At 59.1% G+C, this 23,371-nt stretch overlaps 2 protein-coding genes across 6 annotated transcripts in view; one reads left to right on the top strand and one right to left on the bottom strand.

Annotated features, from left to right (window-relative positions):
- Positions 1–627: 627 nt before the first annotated feature.
- Positions 628–13,807, top strand: MPND (MPN domain containing). Of its 5 annotated transcripts, none has more exons than XM_061150652.1 (13): positions 628–1,164; positions 1,245–1,524; positions 2,247–2,483; positions 4,885–5,017; positions 5,678–5,762; positions 5,977–6,073; positions 6,311–6,383; positions 6,464–6,540; positions 7,739–7,925; positions 8,011–8,081; positions 8,655–8,744; positions 9,392–9,484; positions 13,671–13,807. In XM_061150652.1, exons 1-13 carry the CDS (start codon positions 1,061–1,063, stop codon positions 13,791–13,793), a joined length of 1,650 nt encoding a protein of 549 aa, XP_061006635.1. In that variant the 5' UTR covers positions 628–1,060; the 3' UTR covers positions 13,794–13,807. The 5 variants fall into 5 exon arrangements, with proteins under 5 accessions (XP_061006635.1, XP_061006636.1, XP_061006638.1 ...); XM_061150653.1 differs by having other exon boundaries at positions 630–1,164; positions 7,757–7,925; XM_061150655.1 differs by lacking the exon at positions 13,671–13,807 and adding an exon at positions 10,236–10,473 and having other exon boundaries at positions 630–1,164.
- Positions 10,639–23,371, bottom strand: part of SH3GL1 (SH3 domain containing GRB2 like 1, endophilin A2) — a 27,239-nt gene continuing 14,506 nt past the window's right edge. Inside the window, exons 2-10 of the mRNA XM_061150658.1 lie at positions 15,909–15,977; positions 15,513–15,585; positions 14,590–14,733; positions 14,043–14,176; positions 13,775–13,933; positions 13,358–13,461; positions 12,601–12,725; positions 12,385–12,441; positions 10,639–12,078 (exon numbers count right to left, since the gene is read on the bottom strand). Coding sequence (XP_061006641.1) covers positions 11,882–12,078; positions 12,385–12,441; positions 12,601–12,725; positions 13,358–13,461; positions 13,775–13,933; positions 14,043–14,176; positions 14,590–14,733; positions 15,513–15,585; positions 15,909–15,977 — 1,062 coding nt within the window. The 3' untranslated portion in view covers positions 10,639–11,881. The remainder of the gene's footprint in view (positions 12,079–12,384; positions 12,442–12,600; positions 12,726–13,357; positions 13,462–13,774; positions 13,934–14,042; positions 14,177–14,589; positions 14,734–15,512; positions 15,586–15,908; positions 15,978–23,371) is intronic.

Raw genomic sequence — 23,371 nt, 5'->3', positions numbered from 1 at the left:
GCTGGGAAATGGTAGAGCAAGATTTGGAGCTAGGTTCACTCTCATTACAGACCACTGTGGCTGGACAGCCCTGTCCCTAACAGCCTGTCCCCTCTTTCGGACCGGCATCGGGTACATTCATCTGTAGCTGAGTCCAGCCAAAGAATTGCCGTGCAGCTGGAGGGAGCCTCTGCCCAGGGCTTTCAGCCCTGCCTGGGGTTGGGGAGTCCCAGTGATGGGAGTTGGCCCTGCGTCTCGGGGAAAAGGTCCTGGGACAGTGACCAGAGACAAAAGAGCAGCAGTTGTCCCGCGCACGTCTAGCCAGAGTCCGCCCACGTGCACCGCGAGCTGAGGGTTGGGTAGGAGAGGTGGGGGCGGGGTCTCAAGGGAGGTTTGACCCGCGAACTGATTGGTTGGTTGAAGACCCGGGGGCTCTTGCTGACTGGTCGAGGAGGAGCAATTTAACGCTTGATTGGCAGGAGGGATTCCACCCTCTATCGTCTATTGGCTGAAGATGAAATAACCCAGTTATAATTGGCTGGCGGGCTCTGCTGCGATCCAATCAAAGCAGTCGAGGGCCGCCGGGGGAGGGTGGAAATTAACCCTTTAGAGAATGCTGCCCGGCTTGGGCACTTTAGAGTCGAGGCGCCGGGTTGTCTCCTCGATTCTGTCCCGCAGCGCCAGGGCTGTGGAGCTCATCCTCCTAGGCCTCTGTGTCTTCCTGGTACCAACAGCTGAGGCCTGTGGGTTCCTCAATAGGAGTGGTCGCGGATCTCAATTTCCCCGCTAGCCGTAGCGAGTTGAGCCCCCTATGTCCCCCAGCCCCAGGCCTCAGTCGGTAACCGCGGGTGGAGTCATTGGTTCTCCGAAAGCGGAAGCCCCCGGCCTCAGTGTTCCCAGTGGTGCCCCGAGCTCTCGGCTACCACCTCCCTCGACGGAAGGTGGCCTCAGGCCTCAGTTTCCCGAATGGTCCCCTAGGGTTGAACCCCCACTTCCCTCTCCCGCGTGAAGAGGCCAGAGTCTGGCAGTCCCCGGCTCGCCTCTGCTGGCCGAGCCCCCAGTCGCCCACCGGCGGCGGCCAATGGCAGGGGTGCTCCCCCCTAGGGGCGGAGCCGCGTCACGTGCCGGGAAGAAAGAGCCCGAGGCGCACGGGGCGCGGGGCGTGGGGCGGAGCGGCCATGGCAGGTACGGCGGGCCTGGCGGGGGGCCGGTGGGGCACCGGGCTGGGTGGCTGCACCCGCTCAGGGCGCGCGGCTCCGCTGCAGCCTGTCGCTGCCCGTAGCTCCGGAGCCGCTGTCCCCTGCGGGCGGCGCGGGCGAGGAGGCGCCGGATGAAGACGAGGACGAGGCGGAGGCCGAGGACCCCGAGCGGCCAGGGGCATCGGGAGGCGCGCGCGGCGGCGGAGGCGGCGGCGGCGGCGGGGCGGGACCGGGGAGCTGCGGCGGGCCAGGGGGCGCGCTCACTAGGCGCGCGGTCACGCTGCGGGTGCTCCTCAAAGACGCGCTGCTGGAGCCCGGCGCCGGAGTGCTGTCCATCTACTACCTGGTGAGCACCTCCCGGCCTCATCCCATCCCAGCCCGTGCATAAAGGGGAAACCGGGTCCAGTGTGCTTTCTTGCCGCAAGCCGAGCCCCTGGTATGGGGAGGGGAACCTGAGGCACAGAGCATCCTGACCCAGCAGGAGCCTTTCTGGGTGGGAGAACATTGTTCACCAAACTCTCCGTTCCACAAAGGAGAATCTTTGGCTCAGAGAGGACACTAGTGCCTTCCTGGCTATGTGACTTCACTCAACCTAGGCGTATCCTAGTTTCCCCATCCGTAAAATGGGATTTTCTTTCTTCCCGTGGGGTTGCATGAGGATGCAATGAATAAACTGCTCAGCAGTGTGCCTGCTATACAGTAAGTCCTTTATAAGTGTTTGTTATCATTATCATTATTGTTATTGTTCTCTTTGTGAGTGGGAGCAGTTTGTGAATTGAGCATCTGCTGTGTGTCAGGCTATGTTGGGTGTTAGGGACACAGTGGAGATCAAGTCAGTTCTTGTCCTTTGGGGCTTACAGTCCAGTGAAGGGAGTGGGGACAGACACGTAACTGGACAGTTTCAATCCAGGCTGATCAGGATGGTACCTAAGCTGGAAGCCTCCTGGAAGGAAGTGGGAGATGGGTGGCAAGCCCTGGGAAGCAGCATGGGGTCAGGGAGGACTTCCTGGAGGAGGGAGTCTTGATGAGTACCAGCTCCTGGGTCCAGCCAACCCACTGTCACTGCAGGGGAAGAAGTTCGTGGGAGACCTGCAGCCCGATGGAAGGATTGTGTGGCAGGAAACAGGCCAGGTGTTCAACTCACCCAGCGCCTGGGCCACCCATTGCAAGAAGCTGGTGAACCCGGCCAAGAAGTCTGGCTGTGGCTGGGCCTCTGTCAAATACAAGGGCCAGAAACTGGACAAGTACAAAGCTGCTTGGCTCCGGCGAAACCAGCTCCATATGACTGCAGCTGCCGCTGATGAGGTACATCCTTCAGCCTCCCTGACTCACTGCTGGATAAAGAGTGCCCAGAGAGAGAATGTTGGAGCTGGGGCTTTGAGGGATGAGTAGGAGTTGATCAGAGTGAGATGAAGGGTAAAGAGCTTTCCAGAGGAAGGAATGGCATTTGCACACCTTTGTAGGCAGCTGTTGTTAGCTGATGCAGCTGGAGATTTGATACCTTAGTAGCTGAGGGGGCTGGCAGCATTGGCAGGGACCAGATTTTGGAGGGTCTTGAATGCTGTGATCATACTAACACACACACACACACACACACACACACACAGGCTAGAGTTGATGCTGCAGTCTTTTTTTTTTTTAAGTTTGTATTTATTTGGCTGCATCAGGTCTTAGTTTTGGTTCATGGGCTCTTTGTTGCAGTACATGTGTCTCTCTCTGGTTGTGGCTTGGCTTCCCGAGTGTACAGGCTTAGTTGCCCCATAGCATGTGGGATCTTAGTTCCCTGACAAGAGATCGAACCCAGATTCCCTGCATTGGAAGGCAGATTCTTAACCTCCGACCACCACGGAAGTCCCCTGATGCTGCAGTCTCGAGGCAGAATTTCTTGTTTTCCAGGAAGCCTCAGGTTTTGCTCTTAAGGCCTTTCACTTGATTGGGTGAGGCCCACCAACAGTATCAAGGGTAATCTTCTTTATTGAAAGTTGACTTATTGTAGATGTGGACCACATCAACCCGATGCCTTCACAGCAACACCTAGACTAGTGTTTGATTCAGTAACTGGGTACTATAGCTTAGCCCAGTTGACTTATAAAACTAACCTTCACACCACACCATAGGGCTGTTCATTCAGCAAGCATTTAATAAATGCCAGCTGTGTGCCAGGCCCTCTTCTGCATGCTGGTGATAAAGCAGAGAGCCAAATGAGAAACATTCCTGCCTTCATGGAGAGAGAAACAAACAAAAGAAATAAGTTCATCTTATCATACTTTGGAAGAAGTGAGCAGGGGCAGGGGATGCAAGTGCTGAAAGGAATAGGATGGCTAGGGAAGGCCTCATTGAGACAGAGACATCTGATCAGTGAACTGAAGGGGTGGAGGCAGGGAGCTATAAAGAGTTCTGGAAAACAGCATGTGCAAAGGCCCTGAGGCTGGACCAGTTTTGGTATTTTGGGGGAACAGCAAGACTCTGATGTGGCTGGAGCAGAGAGTGACCATAGGGAGAGAGGGAGGAGCGAAGGGCAGGGAGGGGACAGGGGCAAGTCGTGCAGGGCATGGTGGGCTGTGGGGAGGACTTGGGCTTGCATCCTGAGGGAAGTCGGATCTCTGGAGTACTGTGAGCAGAGTAGGTGTGGGGCCTGAGTCAGGTCCTTAGCGGCGCCCTCTGGTGGCCGCTGTTGGGAGTACAACAGGAGCCAGGGATTCAGGGTGCAGGTGGGTGATGATGGGGTGAATCTGGCGGGCCTTTGAGGAGGAAGTGGGTAAGTTCTGGTTAATTCTGAAAGTGGATGTGATGTGATTTGCTGATGGATCTGATGTTGGTGTTAGGAGATATTTTGTTCCCCTAAATGTTTTTGCAAGCGCGTGGACAGGATTACCCTCATCGGAGATGTGGGGAGGAGCAAGTTTAGGGGGATGGTCTGGGTGGCCTTGTTGAGTGCAAACACCCCCTTTTGAGATGTCAGGGACTAGCCGGACCTGGGGTCCGGAGGTCAGGGGAGACCTAGCCTGAAGTCAGGACTGTGGGCAGTTGTCCAGGGGGCACACGGGGTTTGAGGCCACCCAGAAGGGGTGTGGGTGGGGGAATAAAGAGGCGGGAGGACCCAGCCCTGGCCCAACGAGTGAGATGGGGGAGAATAAGGGGGTGCAGGAGAGGTCGGAGGTAAGCCGGTCAGTGCGGGGGTGAGGATCCCTGAGGAGTTACCAGGAGACGCTGCTGAGAGGGGGCGGGGGACAGAGACCGAGATGTGGCCGTTGGGTTTGGACAGAGAGGTCACCTCGTCAACGGCTCTTTACGAGAAAGGAGGAGAGGTTATTGAGAGAATCTGATCAGCTGAATCCATGAAAAGTCTTTGCCAGCTGGATGAATGGAGCAGCAGGGCATATGCTTGGCATATGCTAAATGCTTTGCACACATTATCTAATTTCACCTTATGCCACCCCTGTGGGGCTGGAAGTCACTGTGACGTTTTATAGGAGAACAGAGCCTGAAGTCAGCTTGAAATAGGCAGAGGCGGGATTCCAGCCTGAGCAACTGGTCCGCAGCCTAGATTGTCTCTGCTCACTCTCTCCCTCTAGTGGGCACCCGGGGCAACGACAGGAATGGCAGGTTCTGGCCTGCCAGAGTTCTTGGTCGAACTTGGGGGGAGGGTATGGAGAATCCAGCTAAAAGTCCTGTCGCGTTCCCCCACCACCCCGACCCCACCCAGAGCCCGGCCAGCGAAGGAGAGGAGGAGGAGCTGCTGATAGAGGAAGAGGAGGAGGAGGTTCTGACAGGAGCCTCAGCGGAGGACAAGAGTAGGAGACCGCAAGGGAAGGGCCCCTCAGAGCCTGTCCACTCGGGTAAGAGGTCTGGGGGAGGGGAAGAGGTGGGGACGGTGGGGGGAGGTGGACAGAGCTCAAGACGGGGAGGAGGCTGGGTGTAGAGCCTGCTAGAAGCCTGGCTGACTTCCCAGCCCTCGCTGCCTCATTTCACTCTCACCGCCTGACTTTTTAAGCTCTAATTCTACATTTTTTGGTCCCACTGACTAATTTCTTTATCCTTACTCCTCCATAGGATTTCTTTGCCCTGTTGTCTGATTTCTAGCCCTGCTGCCTGATTTCTTTGCCTCCCTGTCTGCTCCTTACCTGGTTTCCTGATCCCTTCTGATTTTTTAGTTTCTTATGTCCAGTTTGTTAACTTGCTGCCTGATTTTTTTCTTTGTTTTTAAAAATATTGATTGACTGATTGATTTGGCTGCACTGGGTCTTAGTTGCAGCATGCGCGATCTGGTTCCCTTACCAGGGGTGGAACCCACGTCCCCTGCATTGGGAGCATGGAGTCTTATCCACTGGACCACCAGGGAAGCCCTTTCTTGATTTTTTTTTCCCTTTCTTGATTTTTTAAGACTGCCCCTGGAGTCTTCTTTCTTTCTTTGACTGCCTGGCCTTCGTTTTCCAGTTCCTGGCTGGGGAGAAACTGATACTGACTTCTTTTCTTAACACCCCCTGCCAACTCCCCAGAGGCCACGCCCCCAGGGAAAAGGGTGGAAAACAAGATCCGGGTGCCGGTGCGCTACTGCATGCTGGGAAGTCGTGATTCGGCCAGGTCAGATGCACCCCATGCCCGCTAAAACCCCCACCCTCATCCCCATCTGCAGAAGCTGTTGCAGCATGGGATTGGGGGACAAGGGCAGGCAGGGGAAGAATGGAGACAACGCCTCAGATCCTCAGAGCTGGCTGTGAGACCGAGGCAGCCAGTGTGTGGGTGAGGGAAGGGCCTTGGGGTTCCTGAGGCTGTGGAACCTTCCTGGCTCCCACAGGAACCCCCACACCCTGGTGGAAGTAACGTCTTTCGCAGCCATCAACAAGTTCCAGCCGTTCAACGTGGCCGTCTCCAGCAACGTGCTGTTCCTGCTGGTGTGTGCCCAACTCCTACCCTGTCCCTTAGGGCTCAGGGGCTCCCAGGCCTGGGGAGGGGCTGGTCCCTGCCCAGAGGGTCTTTGGAACAGAGACCTTGTCTGCTCTGTTCACTATTGGTAAATAGTAGGCACTCAATCAATATCCGAGGAAGGAGGGGGGTGGGCTGACCCCCAGGACGGCCTTGGGACCTGGCGCAGTCTGAGTGGGTCTTCCCATGTCCCTCCCCCTCCCCAGGACTTCCACAGCCACCTGACCCGCAGCCAGGTCGTGGGGTACCTGGGGGGCCGCTGGGACATCAACAGTCAGAGTGGGTATTGGGGGCCCATGGGCAGAGAGGGTGTTTGGGGGCCGGGGTCGATGTCCACCCCTTCTCCCGCCTCCGTGCAGTGCTCACGGTGCTCAGAGCCTTCCCCTGTCGGAGCTGGCTGGGGGACGCGGAGACCGCGGCCACCGTGGAAGAGGAGGTGAGGGGGCGCATGGCGACGGGGCATTTGTTGGGGGTGGGGGTGGGGCAGGCTGGCGCGCACACAGCTGTCCTGGCTACCACGGCAGGGCGCCTAGCGCCGTGTTCCCGCTCAGCAGGGGTGCAGATAGGTACGTGTGAGCTCCAGTCCCCGCACTTGTGACCCCCACCGTCATTCTTCCTCTGCACAGATGCCGCCAGCCCCTTCCCATCTCAGCCTGCCTGTCACCTGGTAAAGGCCGGATAAATACTAAATGCCCCCCTTCGATGTTTTCCTAACAGTGCTTAATATGGGCCTAGCACTGCGCTAAGCGCTCCACGCCCACCTTTTCCAGCATGGTCCGTTCCGGAGGACAGAATAGGTGTGCATTCTGTGCACAGCTTTCTCCACCCACCTCTTCCTTTCTCTTTACGCTTGCGCTTGCCTCTACTTGAGTTCACACATCTGCCTCTTTATTTATTAGCACCTACTGTGTGCCAGGAATTGTGAGCTGGGGATACAGCAGTGAGCAAAATAATATTTTGCCTTAGATTTACAATAGGAGCATTTATTATTTTATTATTATTATCATTATTATTTTATTATTATTTTTTGGCTGCACCACGGCGGCTTGCGGGATCTTGGTTCCTACACCAGGAATTGAGCCCCACCTCTTGGCAGTGAAAGGTCCAAGTCAACCACTGGACCACTGGGGAATATAGGAGGCTTTAAAAAAATTTACTTATGTTTGGCTGTGCTGGGTCTTTTCTGTAGTTGTGAGGCGTGGAGGCTTCTCTTACTGCGGAGCACGGGCTCGGAGGCATAGGGACTTAAGTAGTTGTGGCTCCCAGGCTCAGGAGCACAGGCTCAATTGTGGATGGGCTTATTTACTCCCCGGCATGTGGAATCCTCCCAGATCTGGGGTTGAACCCTTTATCTCTTGCATTGGCAAGCAGATTCTTTACCACTGAACCACCGGAGAAGCCTGGAGCATCTTCTTTATGTCTTTGTTGACTGTCCCCCTCACTGGATTCGCTGAGCGCGGGGCAGGGTCTGTCTCGGTCGGTCACTGCTCTATCCTAAGGGGCCTGGTACACAGCAGGCGCTCATTAAATGTTGGCCGTGTGGGGCTGGATGGGTGTCCCTGGCGTGCTGGCTGCCGGGAGTGGCGTGAGCGCACCAGGGCCGGTGGAACCCCACCGTCCCGCGCCGGCCCCAGCCGCGTCTCTGCCCCCAGATCTACCAGAGCCTGCTCCTGCGCGGCCTGTCCCTGGTAGGCTGGTACCACAGCCACCCGCACGGCCCGGCGCTGCCGTCGTTGCAGGACATCGATGCGCAGATGGACTACCAGCTGCGGCTGCAGGGCTCCAGCAACGGTTTCCAGCCCTGCCTCGCCCTGCTCTGCTGTGAGTCCAGGGAAAGGGGCGGGCGTGGGCCCTGCCGGTCACCGAGATCCCAGGTCCAGCCCCTTCTCTGTGTCTCCACCCGCAGCCCCTTACTACTCTGGCAACCCCGGCCCAGAGTCCAAGATCTCGCCCTTCTGGGTCATGCCCCCCCCTGAGGTAGGCGGGGCTTCAGGGGAGGTGTGGGCGGGGCCCTGCGTGGTTGTGGGCGGGGTCAGGAGGGCTTGTTAGCGGCAAAAAGCCAGTACTCTGGTTCCCGGCTCATTTGGGGAGCTGGGGCCTCAGTTTCTCTCATCTGTGAGATAGGAACATAATCATTGTGCTGAGGCAGTAGGTGTGAGTGGTGTTGAAAAGGTTGGGGCTCCAACTGTAGCAAGCTGTCTTGGCTACCAGTACGGCCTCCAACCTGAGACCTGTCTGGTTTCATTCTCGAGGTCGAGTCTTGGGGTCAGAAATTAGCTTTAGAAAGGAATTAGGGAGCCATGGCCACTCCTGTGTGTGTGTGTGTGTGTGTGTGTGTGTGTATAGGGATGGATGCCACCCTGCCTCCCTGGTCGCATTCTGGGTTCTTCGGAGATCCCATGTGGCTCTGAATCTGATCCCAGCCCAGAGCCAGGCCTACAGTATCGATTCCCTGGCTCCCAGCCCAGGGAACTTCCCGCTGTGCCCTGCAGTATTGGGCTGGGGGGCGGCGTGAGGTAGCTAGTGGTGACGAGCTTGTGTCTCCGCCAGCAAAGGCCCAGTGACTACGGCATCCCCATGGATGTGGAAATGGCCTATGTCCAGGACAGCTTCCTGACTAATGACATCCTCCATGAGATGGTAAGCTCACTCTGGGGTGGTGTGGGTGGGGGACCCTGGGAGGAGCAGGCGGGGGCTAAGGGCGCCCAGCTAGTTGGACATAACTCTAGGACTCAGGAAGCTGTGGTTGAAGGTGCCACATCAAGATCCAGATAGGTCTCTTCTGCTGCTGAAAATCACGGGTTCTCAGGATCAAGTCCCCAGTCCCAGTCTCGGCCCCTACCCCCACCCCCACCAGGCCTCCTTGCTGTTATGGAAGGTGCTAGGGACGCTCCTACCTTGGGCTTCTGCACCTACCACTGATTCTCCCAGTGAAGATATGTGAGGACCTCAGGTGTCACTCCTGCCATTCAGTAGGCACTTAAACAGAGATAGTTCATTATACCTGTGACGTCACAGATGTTCCTGCTCAGACTATGGCTAGGCCAGGGAGCTTTTCAGGGCATGGTAGAAAGAATCGGTGCAGCGATTCTTCTGCTTCTGGGGGAGGTGTCTCCTCCTCCAGGCAGCCCTCCCTCCTGCCAAGTTCCTTCATTTCCCCAGGGTGGCACTGCTCGGAGGTCCCTCTCTTGGGGATCTGGGTAACCCCTACATGCTGCGCTGCGTTAGTTTGGAGGCCCCTTGAAGGGCAGCAGCGGCTGGAGCTCATGTGTTCTCTGTCCCACTAGATGCTGCTGGTAGAGTTCTACAAGGGCGCCCCTGACCTCGTCAGGTTCCAGGAGCCTTGGAACCAGGAGCACACCTACCTGGACAAGCTGAAGGTGAGGCTCACACCTCGAGTCCCGTGCAAACCCTTGCTTTTGTAAAGATCTCAGGGAGCCCCACAGGAATATATCCACAGGCAGCCCGAGGAAAAGTGAGTTAAGTGGGCTTGTACAAAAATATTTTAGTCAGAGATGAGCGCTGCCAAAGAAAAGTCACATTTGTCACACGGGGTGATGACAGTGGTGGAGATCGCTATCAAGTGCGGATGAAGATGTAAAAGCCTGTAGCTCTTGTGGCCCTGGGTCTATCCCGGCTGGAGATGCTGCCCCTGAACAGGAGGGGGCTCTGAGTCTGAAGCAGAGCAGAGCTGAGCCAGGCAGAGGGGCTGGTCCTGCGAGTAGGCCGATCCAGTCTGCCCTAACCCCCAACCCCGTTAAGTCAGCGGTATGTGTCAGCAAGGGCTTGGCAGCCTTTTGTGTCCTTCCTGGGAGCCATTCTCAGAAGACACATTCCACTCGGCTTTACAAAGAAACAGCTTTATCTGTTAGCTTGTTCTGTTCAGACTGAACAGTGGACGGGGCTTAAAGCTGCCACACTGGTCACCTCCTACCGCGGTGCTCGGTGGGTAGGGTGGGCGTGGCCCCGGCGCATGGGGGGCGGGGCGTGGTGGGGAGGAAGCATACCCCGCCCCGACGACATTCCTAGGCCCAGGATGCACCTGGAGGTGTGGTTTTAGGGACACCACTGGGGTTAGCGGAGCCCTTAGCGGGGCAGGAGCCCTGAGGCGCCGGACCTGCCTGTTTTCAGATCTCCCTGGCCAGCAGGATGCCCAAGGACCAGGGCCTAGGCCACGTGCTGGAGCAGGTTTACAGCGTCCTCAAGTAGAGGAACTGAGGGTACCAGTCTCCAAACACAGGAGAGAGGGCTCTGGTCAGACGCGGCCCCTGCGCCTCTGGGTGAGGGGGTGGGTCCAGGGCTTCTGTGCTATTTGTCCTGTGTGACTGACTGTGATAGCAGGGGCTCAGATTATATAATAAAGGAGAAACGGGCCAGGTGTGTCTCAGGTGCTGTGACTGTGGGGAGGGCATGAGCTGGCGACCAGGCAAGTGACAGTCACCCCCACCCCTTGCTGGAGGCTGGTGCCCATGCAGGCCCTGCCCTGGCCGGGGACCCCTTGGGAGGGCTTGCCCTGCACCACCACCAGGCCAGAGACTGTAGAAAGAGACATTTAATACGTTTTTAAAAAAACATCAGGATTACATTTGGATCTGCCCCAGGCTATGACATCTGTGCCTCCTCCAGATGCTGGTTAACCAGGGGGCCTCAGGGACAATAGGGGGGGCCTGGTGTCCTTGGGGGCTTTATCAGTCACCAGAGGAAAGGAATGTGAGCCAGGCCCAGGGTCTGCTGCTGGCCTGGGCAGCTGCCTACCTTGGTGTGGAGATGCCTGAGCCACTGTCCAGAGAGGGTGTGGTGGCTGGCTTGGGACAGGGAGTTGCCCGGGACTCCCCAGAGGTCCCAGCAGCCAGGGCTCAGGAACATTCACTTGTCAAAGCCTTTGTGCTTGACCTTCCACATAGTGGAGGCTGGGCTCCCATGGTCCCGTGTGTGTCTGTATATTTATGTGTATGTGTACACACACTGTATGTGTTTGCTGGTCATGGCAGCTTGTGCCAGAGAGAGATGCTCCCTGTGCTTGGCTGGAGATGGGGCGGTGGGCCAGAGTGTGTGGGATTCAGTGCCCTGCAGGAGGGAGGTGGCCTGTCCTTGGGGGCCCTGGCCTCTGAGACCCCCAGGCTCATCTCTTCGTGAGCCCCCAGCCAGAAGGAAGGGGTGAGGGCCTTCCAAGGAGGTGGCATCTGTAGGCATTCATGGGCCCAGGGGACCCTGGAGGGGGAATTTAAAAGCAGGGTGGTGAGTCTCAGCTAGGGGGTCTTGCCTAGACCACCCCATCGCACCAACGTTCAGTCCCATCCTTTTTAGGGCAAGTCTCTGGGCTGCGAGGGATGGAGGTGGGAGAGGACATGTGTACATGTGTGTGAATGTTGGATGGAAACAGGAGAGGATGTGAGTGTGCATGTATGTGTGTGGATGGAGGTGGGAAAGAACGTGTTTGAATCTGTATGTGTGAGAAAGAGGTGGGGGGAGAGGAGGAGGTCCACCTGGAATCACCCGTCCCTGGAGAGTGGTAGGAGTTAGTGTTTCTAAGAGCACCTTAGTGTGAGCCTCCTGGGGCGGGCGGGTGGGCTGGGGGCAGAGTCTAGAGCAGCAGGATGGGGAACACTGCCCAGCCCCAAGACGGCCACGCGGAGTGAGGAAGGGAGCCCCTTGGCGGTGAGTGCTAGTGTAAACAGGGACCCTGCTGCCCCTGGACCGGCAGGAAGCGGGCCGCCCCGCCAGCCACGAGCACTGCCCTGGCGGTGTGGAATGCCGAGATCCAGACGGAGGGGCGGTCACTGGGGCAGCGGCACCAGCACCTCCACGTAGCTGAGGGGGAAGAAGCCTGACTGGCCGTCCAGCATGCCCTCGTACCAGTTCTCGTCGATCTGGTTGGTCAGCGTGATGATGTCGCCCTCGCGGAAGCCCAGCTCCCCGTCGTTCTCAGGCTCGAAGTCGTACAAGGCCTTGCAGCTCGGCTGGTCCAGGGGCGCTGCGGGTGGGGGTGGTCTAGGCTGTCACACGCCCCAGGCGGTACACAGGGCGATGCTGCCTCCCCTCCTGCCCAGCTGCCTGGTCCTGCCGACCATGGCTCCCACAGCTGCCCAGGGGAGTAGGTGATGACAGGACAAAGACTCTGGGAGGAGCTGGCGATGCCTGCTGGCATCAGGGTGTCAGTGAACAGAAGCGCATAGCGCTTAGGGCACCACTTGGAGCAGTGAGGGCCAGCTCCCCTTCTACCGGAGGAGGGGAGGGGAGGTGGGGGAGAAGAACCCTAAACCCCAGGTGGGACACTCACGCATGCTCCTGCTGGGGGTCCGGATGGGCTTGTCAGAAGATCGGAAAGATGATGAAGCTGCTTGCAAACAAAGCACAAGGTGGGCCGAAGATGCTGGGGTGGGGCCTGGCGCTCATCCCAGGGTTGGGGGGATGCTCTCTCACAGGGGACTGGCCCTGTGGCTGGGGGCTACCCCAGAAGGGACCTGGGGCAGAGCGGAAGCCTCTTCCCCCTCACCTGTGGTCTTGGGGGCCGCAGCACAGGGGAAGCCGCCATTGGGCTGCTCGGGCTCTCCGAGGTCCAGGAGCTCCCGCGGCTTGGGCTTATATTCCCGTTTGGGGCGTGAGGAGGCATCCCGCATCCTGGAGGGGAGGGAGTGTGTGTCGAGGTCAGCTGCCACCCTGGGACTCAGGGTGCAAGTGGTGGGCTGTGTGAGGGGATACCACGCACGGGAACACTGGTGGGGGTGCCCTGGTGTGCCTCCAAGGCTGCCTACAGGCTGGGTCCCACTGAACCCAGAAGCCTCCCTGGTGATGGCTGCCCGGGTGCTGCCGCCCCACAGACACCCTCCCTGCATCAGGGAACCACCCCCACCAGAACTTCCCTTCTCAAGGTCCTGGGGGCCTCCTGACTGTGAGATGGCCCTTGGGGCTGAGTGCCCAGGGAGACAGGGAAGGAGGAGACTGGCCTTCCAGGGACAGTGTAGCAAACCCTCTCCCCAAAGGACATCCCAAACCTTTCCTCTGGGACCAGTGGGAGTGTGATGAGGTCTTGCTGTCTCCTAGGACCCCCCACCCCATGCAGCCTGGGGGTTCTTTCTGAAGAGGTAACCCCCTCCTTGCTGCTGCTCACAGCAGGATGGGGTTTCCCAGGGGCAGGTCATCCCCCCAGGCCCTAAAGGGCCGGCCCAGGTGGCCCCAGCCCCAGGCCATTGGGCCTCCTAGCTGGCAGAGTGGGCCGCTGTTCATAGGGAGAAGTCAAGGGCCAGACTCACCTTCGCTTGAGCTTGTCGGCCAACTCATCTAGGATCTGCACGGCCTGCCGGTGGTAGTCCAGCTGGGCGTCCACCAGGGCAGAGAGCTGGCTCACCTGCTCGATCTGCAAGGGACCAACCAGGGCTGCAGTACGGCCCTCCTGAGCCCCATCTCCAGCTGCCTCCTGCAGGGAGCCTTCACAGATTGTTCTGGACATGGGCCCATCCCTGCCTGTCTGCCTGACCCTTGAGCTGCAGCCGGAGGAGGGGAGGGGCCTGAGGAGACCCCTTGGGTCCTCTTGTACCCACTTTTTTTCTTTCACATCCTGAACAGGCACTAAGTCCGCCACTGGCCCTGGGACGCTGGCATCACCACTGGGCTCATTTTCGGGGCTCCCCCAGGGTCTGTGAGGAGGGGTGCACAGCCCACGTACGCACATCAGTCTCCAGGAGGTGATGCATACTGGTCTCTGCCACCTCCTTGGACTCCTCGAACTTCTCCATGGCCTGGCGCAGCTCCTCGTCGGGGATCTTGCCCTGCCGCTTCTTCTTGTAGTCGAAGTCCAGGCGGCGGCCCTCCAGCTTCTTCAGGTGGTGCTGCGGGCCAGGATGGGGGTCAGGTCTTGTGCCCGGGGCCTCAGGGAGGGCCTCCCCGCAGCACCTCCTGCTAGGAATCTGGCCCAGGCGGGGCTGGGCAGGGACATACCTGAATCTCCTTCAGGTCCTTGTCGCACAGGTTCTGCAGAGGGTCGATGAAGTTCTGCTTGACCTCAATGTCCAGGGAGTCCTTCACCTCGGCCAGGCGCTTCATGGACTCTCCAGCATCCAGCAGAGCATCGCCTGGGAAGAGCGTGGGGTGGGGGAGGGAGCTGTCACTGGAGGCCTTGGCCTGTGCAGCGAAGACACACATCACCCCCACAGCCAAGAACCTGGATGCCAGAACTGAGAACAAGGGACCCTGGAGTTTGACCTGGAGCCACAGGGGCTGGTGTGACAGCTGGTCATGAGCCACCCTCCCAGTTCTTTGAAGGCACCCAGGTCTGGACTGGGTCAGCTGTGAGGGGATGCAGCTTTCCCATGGCCATGACGCTGTAGACAGTGCTCATGGGAGACAGAGCTTCCAAAGAACCCTCGACTGCTCTCTTCCATGGAGCCAGCCAGCCCTGGAGAAGCTCCAGAGACTGCCCCCTGTTCTCAGGCCCCCTCCACCCAGCGTCTCCCACCTCATCCAGGCCCCCCCACCTTGGCCTCACCGAAGTTGGACTCGCCGCCCAGCTCCTTCCCATGGCGGATCATGCACTCGCCCAGCAGGCCCTCTGACTGTGGGTAGCCAGGATTCTTCACCTGCCCTCGGATCTTGGACACCGTGTTGAGCATCGTCAGCTTGGCCCGAGAGGCTAGGAGAGGATGAGCCAGGTGGGCAGGGGTGTGGTCTTAAGGAGCTACCAGGCCTGTCCTTGGCCAGCACCACCAGCTGCCCATTTCTGCCCATTAATTTCTGCAGTGCTCCCCCAGCCCAGGGAACCAGAACCTCCCAGACTTTCCCTCTTCTGCTCTCAGCCTCTCCTGGGAGCCTCTCCAGTGGGCAGGGGTGGGGTGGGGTGAGGGGGAGAGGGGTATGTGCTCCTTGAGACCCCCAGAGAAGCATGGTAGACAGGTCTAGGTGTGGGGATACAGGCATGCCTACACCCCCAGCAGCTCCAGTCTGTCCCTGGCACAGGCCTCAGTGGAGGCGGCGGCTACTGCCGCCTGTCCAGCACCCATTCACCTTTCACCACAGAACCCAGCAGCCCTGTGTCCCTCTTGGTCCCAAGATCCCACTGCATGCTCCAGAGGCAGGTACACAGCTGGGGCCTGCCAGCCAATTCTCACTAGTCCAGTGAGTTGACAGAGAAAAACATGCTCTCTTCTGCTGGGACCACTAGTTGTAAGGGTAATTTTAGGCTAGGATCATGAGAAAGGGGAGCTGATAGATAAAGCAGTAGGAAACTGGAGATCCTGAGGACATCTTTTGAATGCCTGGATCCAGCCATGCCTGAAACCACCCACCCCTGGGTGTTTCAGTTCTTTGTGCCCATGCCTTTCTTCTTCATGCTCCAGTAACCAGAGGACTCCTGACTGCCAGAGACCTGAGGAGTTGGGGTGCAGGCCACTCACAGCTGATAGGTGCCCCTACCTGGGTTGGGCTGCAGGTACTCAATGGTTCTGGCCAACACTTCTGTCACAGCCTTGCTGGTGACATCCACCTTCTGTAAAGAGAGTCCATGTGTGGAGTTTCAAAACCATCAGGGTGCCTGAGGCCAAACCAGGAGCCCCTGGACAGCCCTCAAGCTCCTCCCAGTTCCCTGCCTGCCTCAGCATCCACACAGGAACCCCCTGCTGCTTTGGGGTCTCTCTCCCTCCTTGCTGGTGGTTGTGCTGTGTCCCCACTGCTACCTGCCCAGAGCTGGGGGAGGCCTGCAATCCACCTAGACCCTCCCCATAAGCCTTGCCAACTCCAGAGTGCTCAGGGCCGGGCTCTGTGGGGGTTGGTAACACTGCCAGGCATCAGACAGGTGCGTTCTCCCATTACCTTCTCCATCTCTTTGAAGTCATCGTCAAGCTTGGTCCCTTCTGCCCCTCCGACCTTCTCACTGACCAGCTGGGGGACAAAAGGAGTGAAAAGAGTGTGAGCCAAGGAGGAGGAAAGCGAGGGCTCAGAATGGCCATGATGGCTTCCCAGGGATGCTGGACATGTTGGCCAATGACAGGGGGAGGGATCTAAAAGAGGTCCTTGCTCCAAACCCCCACACTCCTGCAAACCCAGGGCCTGGAGCTTGTCCTGGGGGGACCCTCTCTGGTCACACCCACGTGGTCAGGCTGTGCTGGCGGCTCCACAGTCTGAGAGTGTCCCCTACCGCTGCAGGGTTCAGCAGACTGTCTGGGTCCCCCTTACAGGCTGTGGTGCCCATGCCTGGATGGTGGTGTTGTGGTTAAGCTCCAGGTGAGGTGCCAAGGTTCACAGAACTGTGACCTCCCTCTCCCACTGAACTGCCAATAGGGAAGGAATATTGCAGACCACTGCTTTCCATCTCCCCCGCCCCCACCCACCCCGCCGGGGCCAGTAATGAGCAGGTCCCGAGGCTGAATGACGAGCACCAAGTGGGAGGGAAGACCTGTCCTGCGTGGGCCAACTGTCACAGGGCTGGAAGTCACTTCTGGTATGGGCACACACCATGTACGCAATTTCCTAATGGCTGGCACACTGCCTTCAGCCTGTGTGGTCTCGGGCTATTGACTTCACTGGGCCTCAGTTCTTGCCTCTGTAAAATGGGGTGACAGGTGTGCACTCAAGGGGCTACTGTGTGCAAACGTGTGCTTGGGGGTACTTCCATGATGCCCACACTGCCCACCCTGATGCCCCATTATTTCCCCTGAGCATCTTGTCTCTCCATGAGGAGGTAGAGCTGCACGGCAGGCCCCGCCTGTAGGCCTTTATCCCTGCCCTGCCCACCCAGGGTCTTGGGGCGTTGCTCAGGTAGCCACACACCCCAGCCAGTCAGGGTTCTCATGGCAGTTGCACCCCGGAGTCCAGGAGGACATGGGGCACAGGCAGGAGGCAGGCCTGGCTCAGGGGCCTCCTCAGACAGGCGGAGGCTGTGCGCCCAATTCTGACTTTATAAGGGAAGCCCTGTGTCTCTCCTATAGGTGTTTCTCGGGCGTCCAACTTTGTTTCATGGGACAGTTTCACTTCTTTTGATAATGGCAAAACAGGACGTTCTCAAATTCAGTGGTTGCCAGAGGGAAATGAGTGAGATGTCTGACGTGGGATGAGACACTTCTGTTGAACCGGGAGGGCCGCTGAAGCACCAGGGCTCAAAACCACACCTTCCGGGCCGAGGGCCTGCTGGGTGCAAGGGGCCCGGGCGCCTGTGGGGACCACGTCCTTCCTCTGAGGGGAGAGCGCATGGGCAGACCCCATGGCCTCTTCCAGGCCCCCTGGGAATGTCACCTCTGTGAGCCCCCTACAGTTACCACATGGGCCCTCCTTGTTCTGGGGGCCCCGCTGGGAACATCTGGGTCCCCACCAATCTCTCTGCACGCCCCCCCAACCCCCCAAGTGAGCACTAAGCTCCAGTCCCTCAGGCTGACTGGCCTCAAGTCCCTTCTCTCCAAGGTTCACAGTCTGGAACTGATACAAATGGATGAGAGGATGACAAAAGGCCAGAGGGAAGAGAGGGAACTGGCTAGCCACAGACCAACTGCAGCGAGAGCATCAGGGAAGGGAGGGGCGCTGAGGGCAGGGTCCCTGAGGAGGCGCAGACAGCACTCCAGAGAAGGGGCAGGGGGCCCCCAGGAGACCTGCAGGCAGCGGTGATGCCCGGTGAGGCTGAGGGCAGGGCGTGCCATCTGGGTGGGAGGCAGGACTCTGACGCTCAGTCCTGCTCAGGGACCCTGCACGCACCCTCTGAGATGCAACAAGGGCAGCAGCGCCGCCATGGAGGTAACGTTTTCACCCGCAGCGTCGGCATCCCACTCCCCACAACCCGACGATGTCCCCAGCCTGTGGGAGAGGGGCCCGGGAGGCAATGGGCTGTGCCCCCTCTCCTGTCTGCATCCACTGAGCCCCCCACCCCACCCGTCATCTCAGGGTGCAGCGGACAGCTGAGCAGGTGGGTGACTGCTACCCACTCTCCTGCCTCAGTGGTGTGGAAACCATGGCCACCCGGGCCTCCGCAGCCAGGTGGGAGCCTGAGTGACTGGCAGTGGGCCCACACTGGCTGCCACCATGACGCCCACGCGGGGGCCTCCCAGGGGAACCACGGGGCCAGGCCTGGCAGCAGCCTTTGAAGATGAACTTGCTGCTGCCTGTCGGGCAGGCCTCTCGGATTGCAGCCTGGATTCATTTCTGCCCTGGGAGGTGCTCAGGGACCGTGTGTTCCATGAAGGTCCAGGACAGGGTCTTTTCTGTTAGAACAGGGAGGAGGCTAGGCAGCTGCCTGGTAAAAAGGTTCATGAGTGGTTCTGAGACCAGCCAACAGGTGTGACTGCCGAGGGAGGGCTGCTCTGTGGCCCTATGAGCTCAGGCCTTGAGTCTGTCTGGCCCCCGTGACAACAGTTTATGGGGGCACTGCTGGCCTCTGCACACCCACCCAGGCACGCACACCTCTGACCCCACAGGGGCTCCCTCTGTGGCCGGTTCCTCCAGTGCTACCTCTCTGGGGAAACTGAACAAGCCAACCCCCACCACGTGTTTGGTCTGACCTGTTTTGTTGATATTGTTCAGTTGCTCAGTCGTGTCTGACTCTTTGCGACCCCATGGACTATAGCCCTCCAGGCTCCTCTATCCAAGGGATTCTCCAGGGAAGAATACTACAGTGGGTTGCTCTTTCTTTCTTCCAGGGATCTTCCCAACCCCGGACGGAACCCACACCTCCTGCATTGGCAGGAGGATTCTTTACTGTCTGAACCACCAGGGAAGCCCAGCCTGTGTTATGGCTCCAATATCCCCTGGGAAGAGCATGCCCTGCCCTCAATTCAGGCTGCAGGTGCCTCCAGGGCGGGTTGGGGGCCACAACTGTAGTGTGAGCTGAGGGCACTGGAGCTGTGGCAAGGTCACTGCCAGAGGGGGGGAAGGACCCCCAAACTGTTCATTTCCCTGAGAGCTGACCCACTCGGGCTGTTCTGCCAGGACGGCCCGGGCTCAGCTGGCACGTGGACTTGAATGGTGGGATTTAGATGACATGCTCATGAGTGGCTGCAACAGGCAAAGGGTGGCCCAGTTCAGGCTCCCACGCTGAGGAGCAGCAGAGCCGTGTGGTCTGAGGACACCAGTCCCAGGCACCTGGGGAGGGAGTGAGCCTGGGAGAGAGATGAATCCTTGCTGCTGAGCACCTGTAGGACCTCCACCCACTAGAGTGGCCCCGTGGGCACTGATACTAAAGACCAATTGGAGGAGGGGGCTGTTCTCTCAGAAGACAAGTGTTCTTCAGTATTCTAGGCCTTTGGCCACATTTGGACAGGAGCTAGGAATCTGACACGTGGGAGAGAAACAGAGAACGCACATTGGAAAAACACACAAACACAGGATGCCATGTGCCAAGAGCCGACACAGCAATTGCTCCAGGAGCTGAGTGGAGAACAAGAAGGCAGGAGAACCTTCAGTCCCGGAAGGGGGGCTTGGAGATGGATGGCAGGCAGCAGAAGCTCAGATCCTGATGAGTGGGACACGCCAAGGGGAGGCCTTGTAATTGAATCATCTTGGCAGGGAATCCTGATCAATACAACATGGAAAATAAATGGCTGATCTATCTACAGGCTTGGTGACCTGGGTAGCCGATCCACTTTGATGAATTCAGAGTTTAAAAAAAGCAGCGGGAGGAGGCTGGCCCAGAGGAGTGGGAGGCGGGGAGAGAAGCAGGGCTGCTCAGGGCCTGCGGTCCAGGATGGATGCTCCGTGCGTCCTACTTGGCATTTTCATGCCTCGCGAGCCAATGCGCTGGCCTGGGGGGCCACCACCTCTCGAGTTAACAGCAGAGGTCCCCGTCCTATCCCAGCCCCCCTCCTGCCCTCCACCCAGCTAGCTTCTCCCTGCCTGCCAGTGACTGCTGGAGAAGCCCCCACTTCTCTGTCCCTCCTCACAGGGAGCGCCAAGCCCAGCGCCAGGCTAGGGGCCAGGGGCAGCCACTCTCAGGCCCTGGCCGGAGAATTGGAACAAAAGGCATGGGACAGGCGATGAGGGTGAAAGGGCCTTGGGATCCAGCCCCCCCCCATCCCCTGGGTCTGGGCCGAGGAACGCCCCGGAGCTGGGTCACCAGGACCCAAGACTCGGGCATGAGCACTCCTGGCTCCAGTCTGCGACCACCACAGGGAGGAGCCCACACCCTGGCAGAGACTGTGCTGGCTCTGAGGAACGCCCCTCTGGTGAGGGAGGTAAAGGCAGGGGAGGCTGGCTGAGTCGCAGCGCCCAGTGTGGTCTAGGCTGGAGCTCACAGCACAGGGTATCCCACACCCAGAGATGGCCAGCCCGATGATCCTCGGCAGGGCTGAGCGATGCCTGAACGGGGAGGCCAGCACGGGGACGGGACGGGAGGAACATGTGGATGGACGCGATCGCCTCCACATCCCTTCTGACTGCGGTCCCCTCCCTGCCGGCCTCCTAACATCTTGGAGCCGCTTGCCAAACACCTCAGAACAGCCCCTTCTAGTTTCCTTTACGGCCTCTGTCTCGTGACTTGGACAGCCCACGAGGCGGACAAAGCCAGGCTGGCCTGCTGCCCAGTCGACACACAAAGCCGCTGGCCTTCTTGAGTCTTCTCTCTGCTTGGGCCCTGGGCCCCTGACTAGGGGGTGCTGGCAGGGACTCAGAGGGTGAGCTCAGGTAACCGATGCCTTTCTTACGGAGGTGAGCTGAGGGTGCTTCTGAGGAGGTGATGTACCATGCAACACTGCCCCAAAGCCTCCTGTCGGTCCCTGCCTGCAAACCTCCAGTGGCTCTGGGTCGGGATGATCTCCAGAGCCTGGGCCCCCATGAGTTGCTCAAGTATGAAATGCCTGCCAACAGGCGTGGCGCTTGGATTCTAGGCAGCCTGGCTCCCATGTGGCTCTGAGAGTAGAGGCCAGGAGGTGTGGGGCTGGGCCACCGCCCCAAAGGGCAAAGGAGGGGTGCCACTGAAGTGAGGACCACAGAAACACCATTCACACCCACACGAGGCTTCATGTGGGAGGGTCGTGATCAACACCTCAGCCCAGGAGACAGGCAGCAGAAGCCGGAGTGCCCCGGCAGCAGGAGCGCCTCCTCCGTCCCGAGCCTCAAGCGCATACTTGTGAGCTGACAGAGCAGAAGTCACACCCCTCTGTGAAGCCCCACAGAGGGAGGTGTCCTGTCAAGTCACAACTTCCTTCAGCAGACCAGGAATTAAGGTCATGCCTCTGGGCATGCACTTCCTCTCCCCCTAGGGATCAAAGCTAAACAGTTTGTGATGGCAGCTCTGTGAACAGGAGCAGAGAAAACCCTCCAATGAGTACCATGACCACTGGATCTGGCCCCAAGGGGCAGACACGGACCCCCAGACATGGTTCCACACAGCGTGTCAGGGTGTATGTGGAGCTTGAGCTTTTCTCTCAGCAGAGAGGGTGGCACCTCGGGCAAGAGGCTGGCACATGCAGGCTCAGGAGCAGCACCCTTGGGGTCCCCAAGACTGCAGGGACAAGCCTGCTGCAGGGTCCCCCAGGAGGCGGTGGGCTGTTACTGTGCAGACGAGCCTGGCCTGGGGGCCTTGGTCAGACCTGGCCTCCCACAGTCTGAAGCCCCCTGGCTTCTCTGCCCTGTGGTACTCCCTCCAGCCTCCCTACACAGACTCTCCTCTCAGGACTGGCTTGGTGGGTAGGGAGCTGAATGCCATGTGAGTCCCAGCGGCCGCTCCCCTGCCTGGCACATGCTGCTGAGATGAGGGGGGGAGACCGTTACATGAGAAAAACCCCCTCAAAGTCACGTCTGGCTTAATCCAGAGTCTGATCTTGACGTGGCAAGGCACCGGGAGCAAAGCAGGAACCAGTGGTTGGAAAGAATGAACCGGAGGTGGCAGCAGTGGTGGGAGGGGACAGTTGCTCAGGGACTGTCCAGGCTGTGATGAGCTGGAGGACAAGGTCCCAAGACAGAGCAGAGTGCAGTCCGACCTCTGCTGTTGCACGCTCTGGGGGGCCCAGCACCTACAGCCCTCCCACCTCTGTCAAGGCACACATCCAGAGCTGCTCCCCCACTCTCAGGCTGATGACGAAGCCCCTAGACCCCCCACCGTGGTCACACTGCTGTCCCCACAGGGCCTCAAACTGGCTTTACATGCCCTGGATCCATCATGAGACCCCTGTGGACCCCAGAAGCCTCTCCTCCCGCCTGACTCAGGCCTGCTCTGCCCTGGCTCAGCCTCACAGGCACCCCCACCTCGGTCGGCCTTGCCAGGCTTCCTGCCCACGGCAGCTCTCAAGGCTGGGAGGATGCAGGTGGTCGTGACCCCAACCGGCTGGCAGGCTTTCCCCTCACAGGCCATTGGCCTGAAGCCACAGGCCCGAGTGTCCTCTGGGTTCTCTGTGGAGGGGCGGGGGCCTGGGGTCAGGGCTCCACAGCATCTAGTCCTGCCTCCTCTGGGGACCACTCCCCACCCCGCTGAGCACTGACTCCAGTGATGGCTGGTCCTGGGATTGCTGTTAAGGCGCCAAGTTCCTCCACTAGAAAGCAGAAGCACTGGACAAGAACCGTTCCCGCTCCCACTTGTGATTAACCAGCTCCCAGAGCATTCGGCGGAGTCGGGGAGGAAGCAGCCCCCTTGGGCGCTGGGACAGCTGTGGGGCGGCTTCCCGGTGAAGCACTTCTGGCTGGTTTTGGGGTGGAGGGGGAGGAAGGACTGCTGGAGGGGAGATGGGTCACATTAGGTGTGCATCTTCTAATGTGTCCACAAAACACAGCAAAGACGCCTAGTTCCTGGGACCTGTGATCTTGCTGGCCCTTCGGTTAACCTTGAGGACCCCAGAGGAAGGGGTGGAGCCACGGAGACCTCCAGCACTCACTGGCCCAGTTGCAGTCACCGGGGAGTCATCTCCACCTCAAATTAATAAATGGAAAGACTGACAATCCAGGAGGTGCTGTACCTTGCCCAGGGCCAGGCAGTGCAGTGTGTATGCACGTGTGCGTGTTAAGAGACAAAGCCAGACAGCAGGGGTGACTGGGTCCCCTTGCTCTGGAGGCTGCCCTGTGTCTCCCTGATGTTGCTTCCTCACTTCAGAGACTAGCTGGGATGTCAGGGTGCCGGGGACACAAGATCCGGCTACAATCCCCACCCTCCCACCTGGCTGGGGAAGCATCCTGGTGAGTATCAGGCCACATCCCAGCCCCTGGGAGCAGGCAATCAAGAGGACCACAGCTGTTCCTGGACACTGATGGGAAACACACTGGGGATGGCCAACCAGGATGACACCCGACCCATGCTGAGTGCACTGGTCCAGAGGCAGAAGGCCTGTGTTGGGGGCCCCGGCGGCTCTGCCCGAGCCTCCTGGAAC

Source organism: Dama dama, chromosome 9 (assembly GCF_033118175.1).
Source record: "Dama dama isolate Ldn47 chromosome 9, ASM3311817v1, whole genome shotgun sequence".
NCBI classification, from domain to species: Eukaryota; Metazoa; Chordata; class Mammalia; order Artiodactyla; family Cervidae; genus Dama; species Dama dama.
The sequence above is the reverse complement of the archived record's forward strand: the minus strand, read 5'-3'. Positions and strand labels throughout refer to the sequence as shown.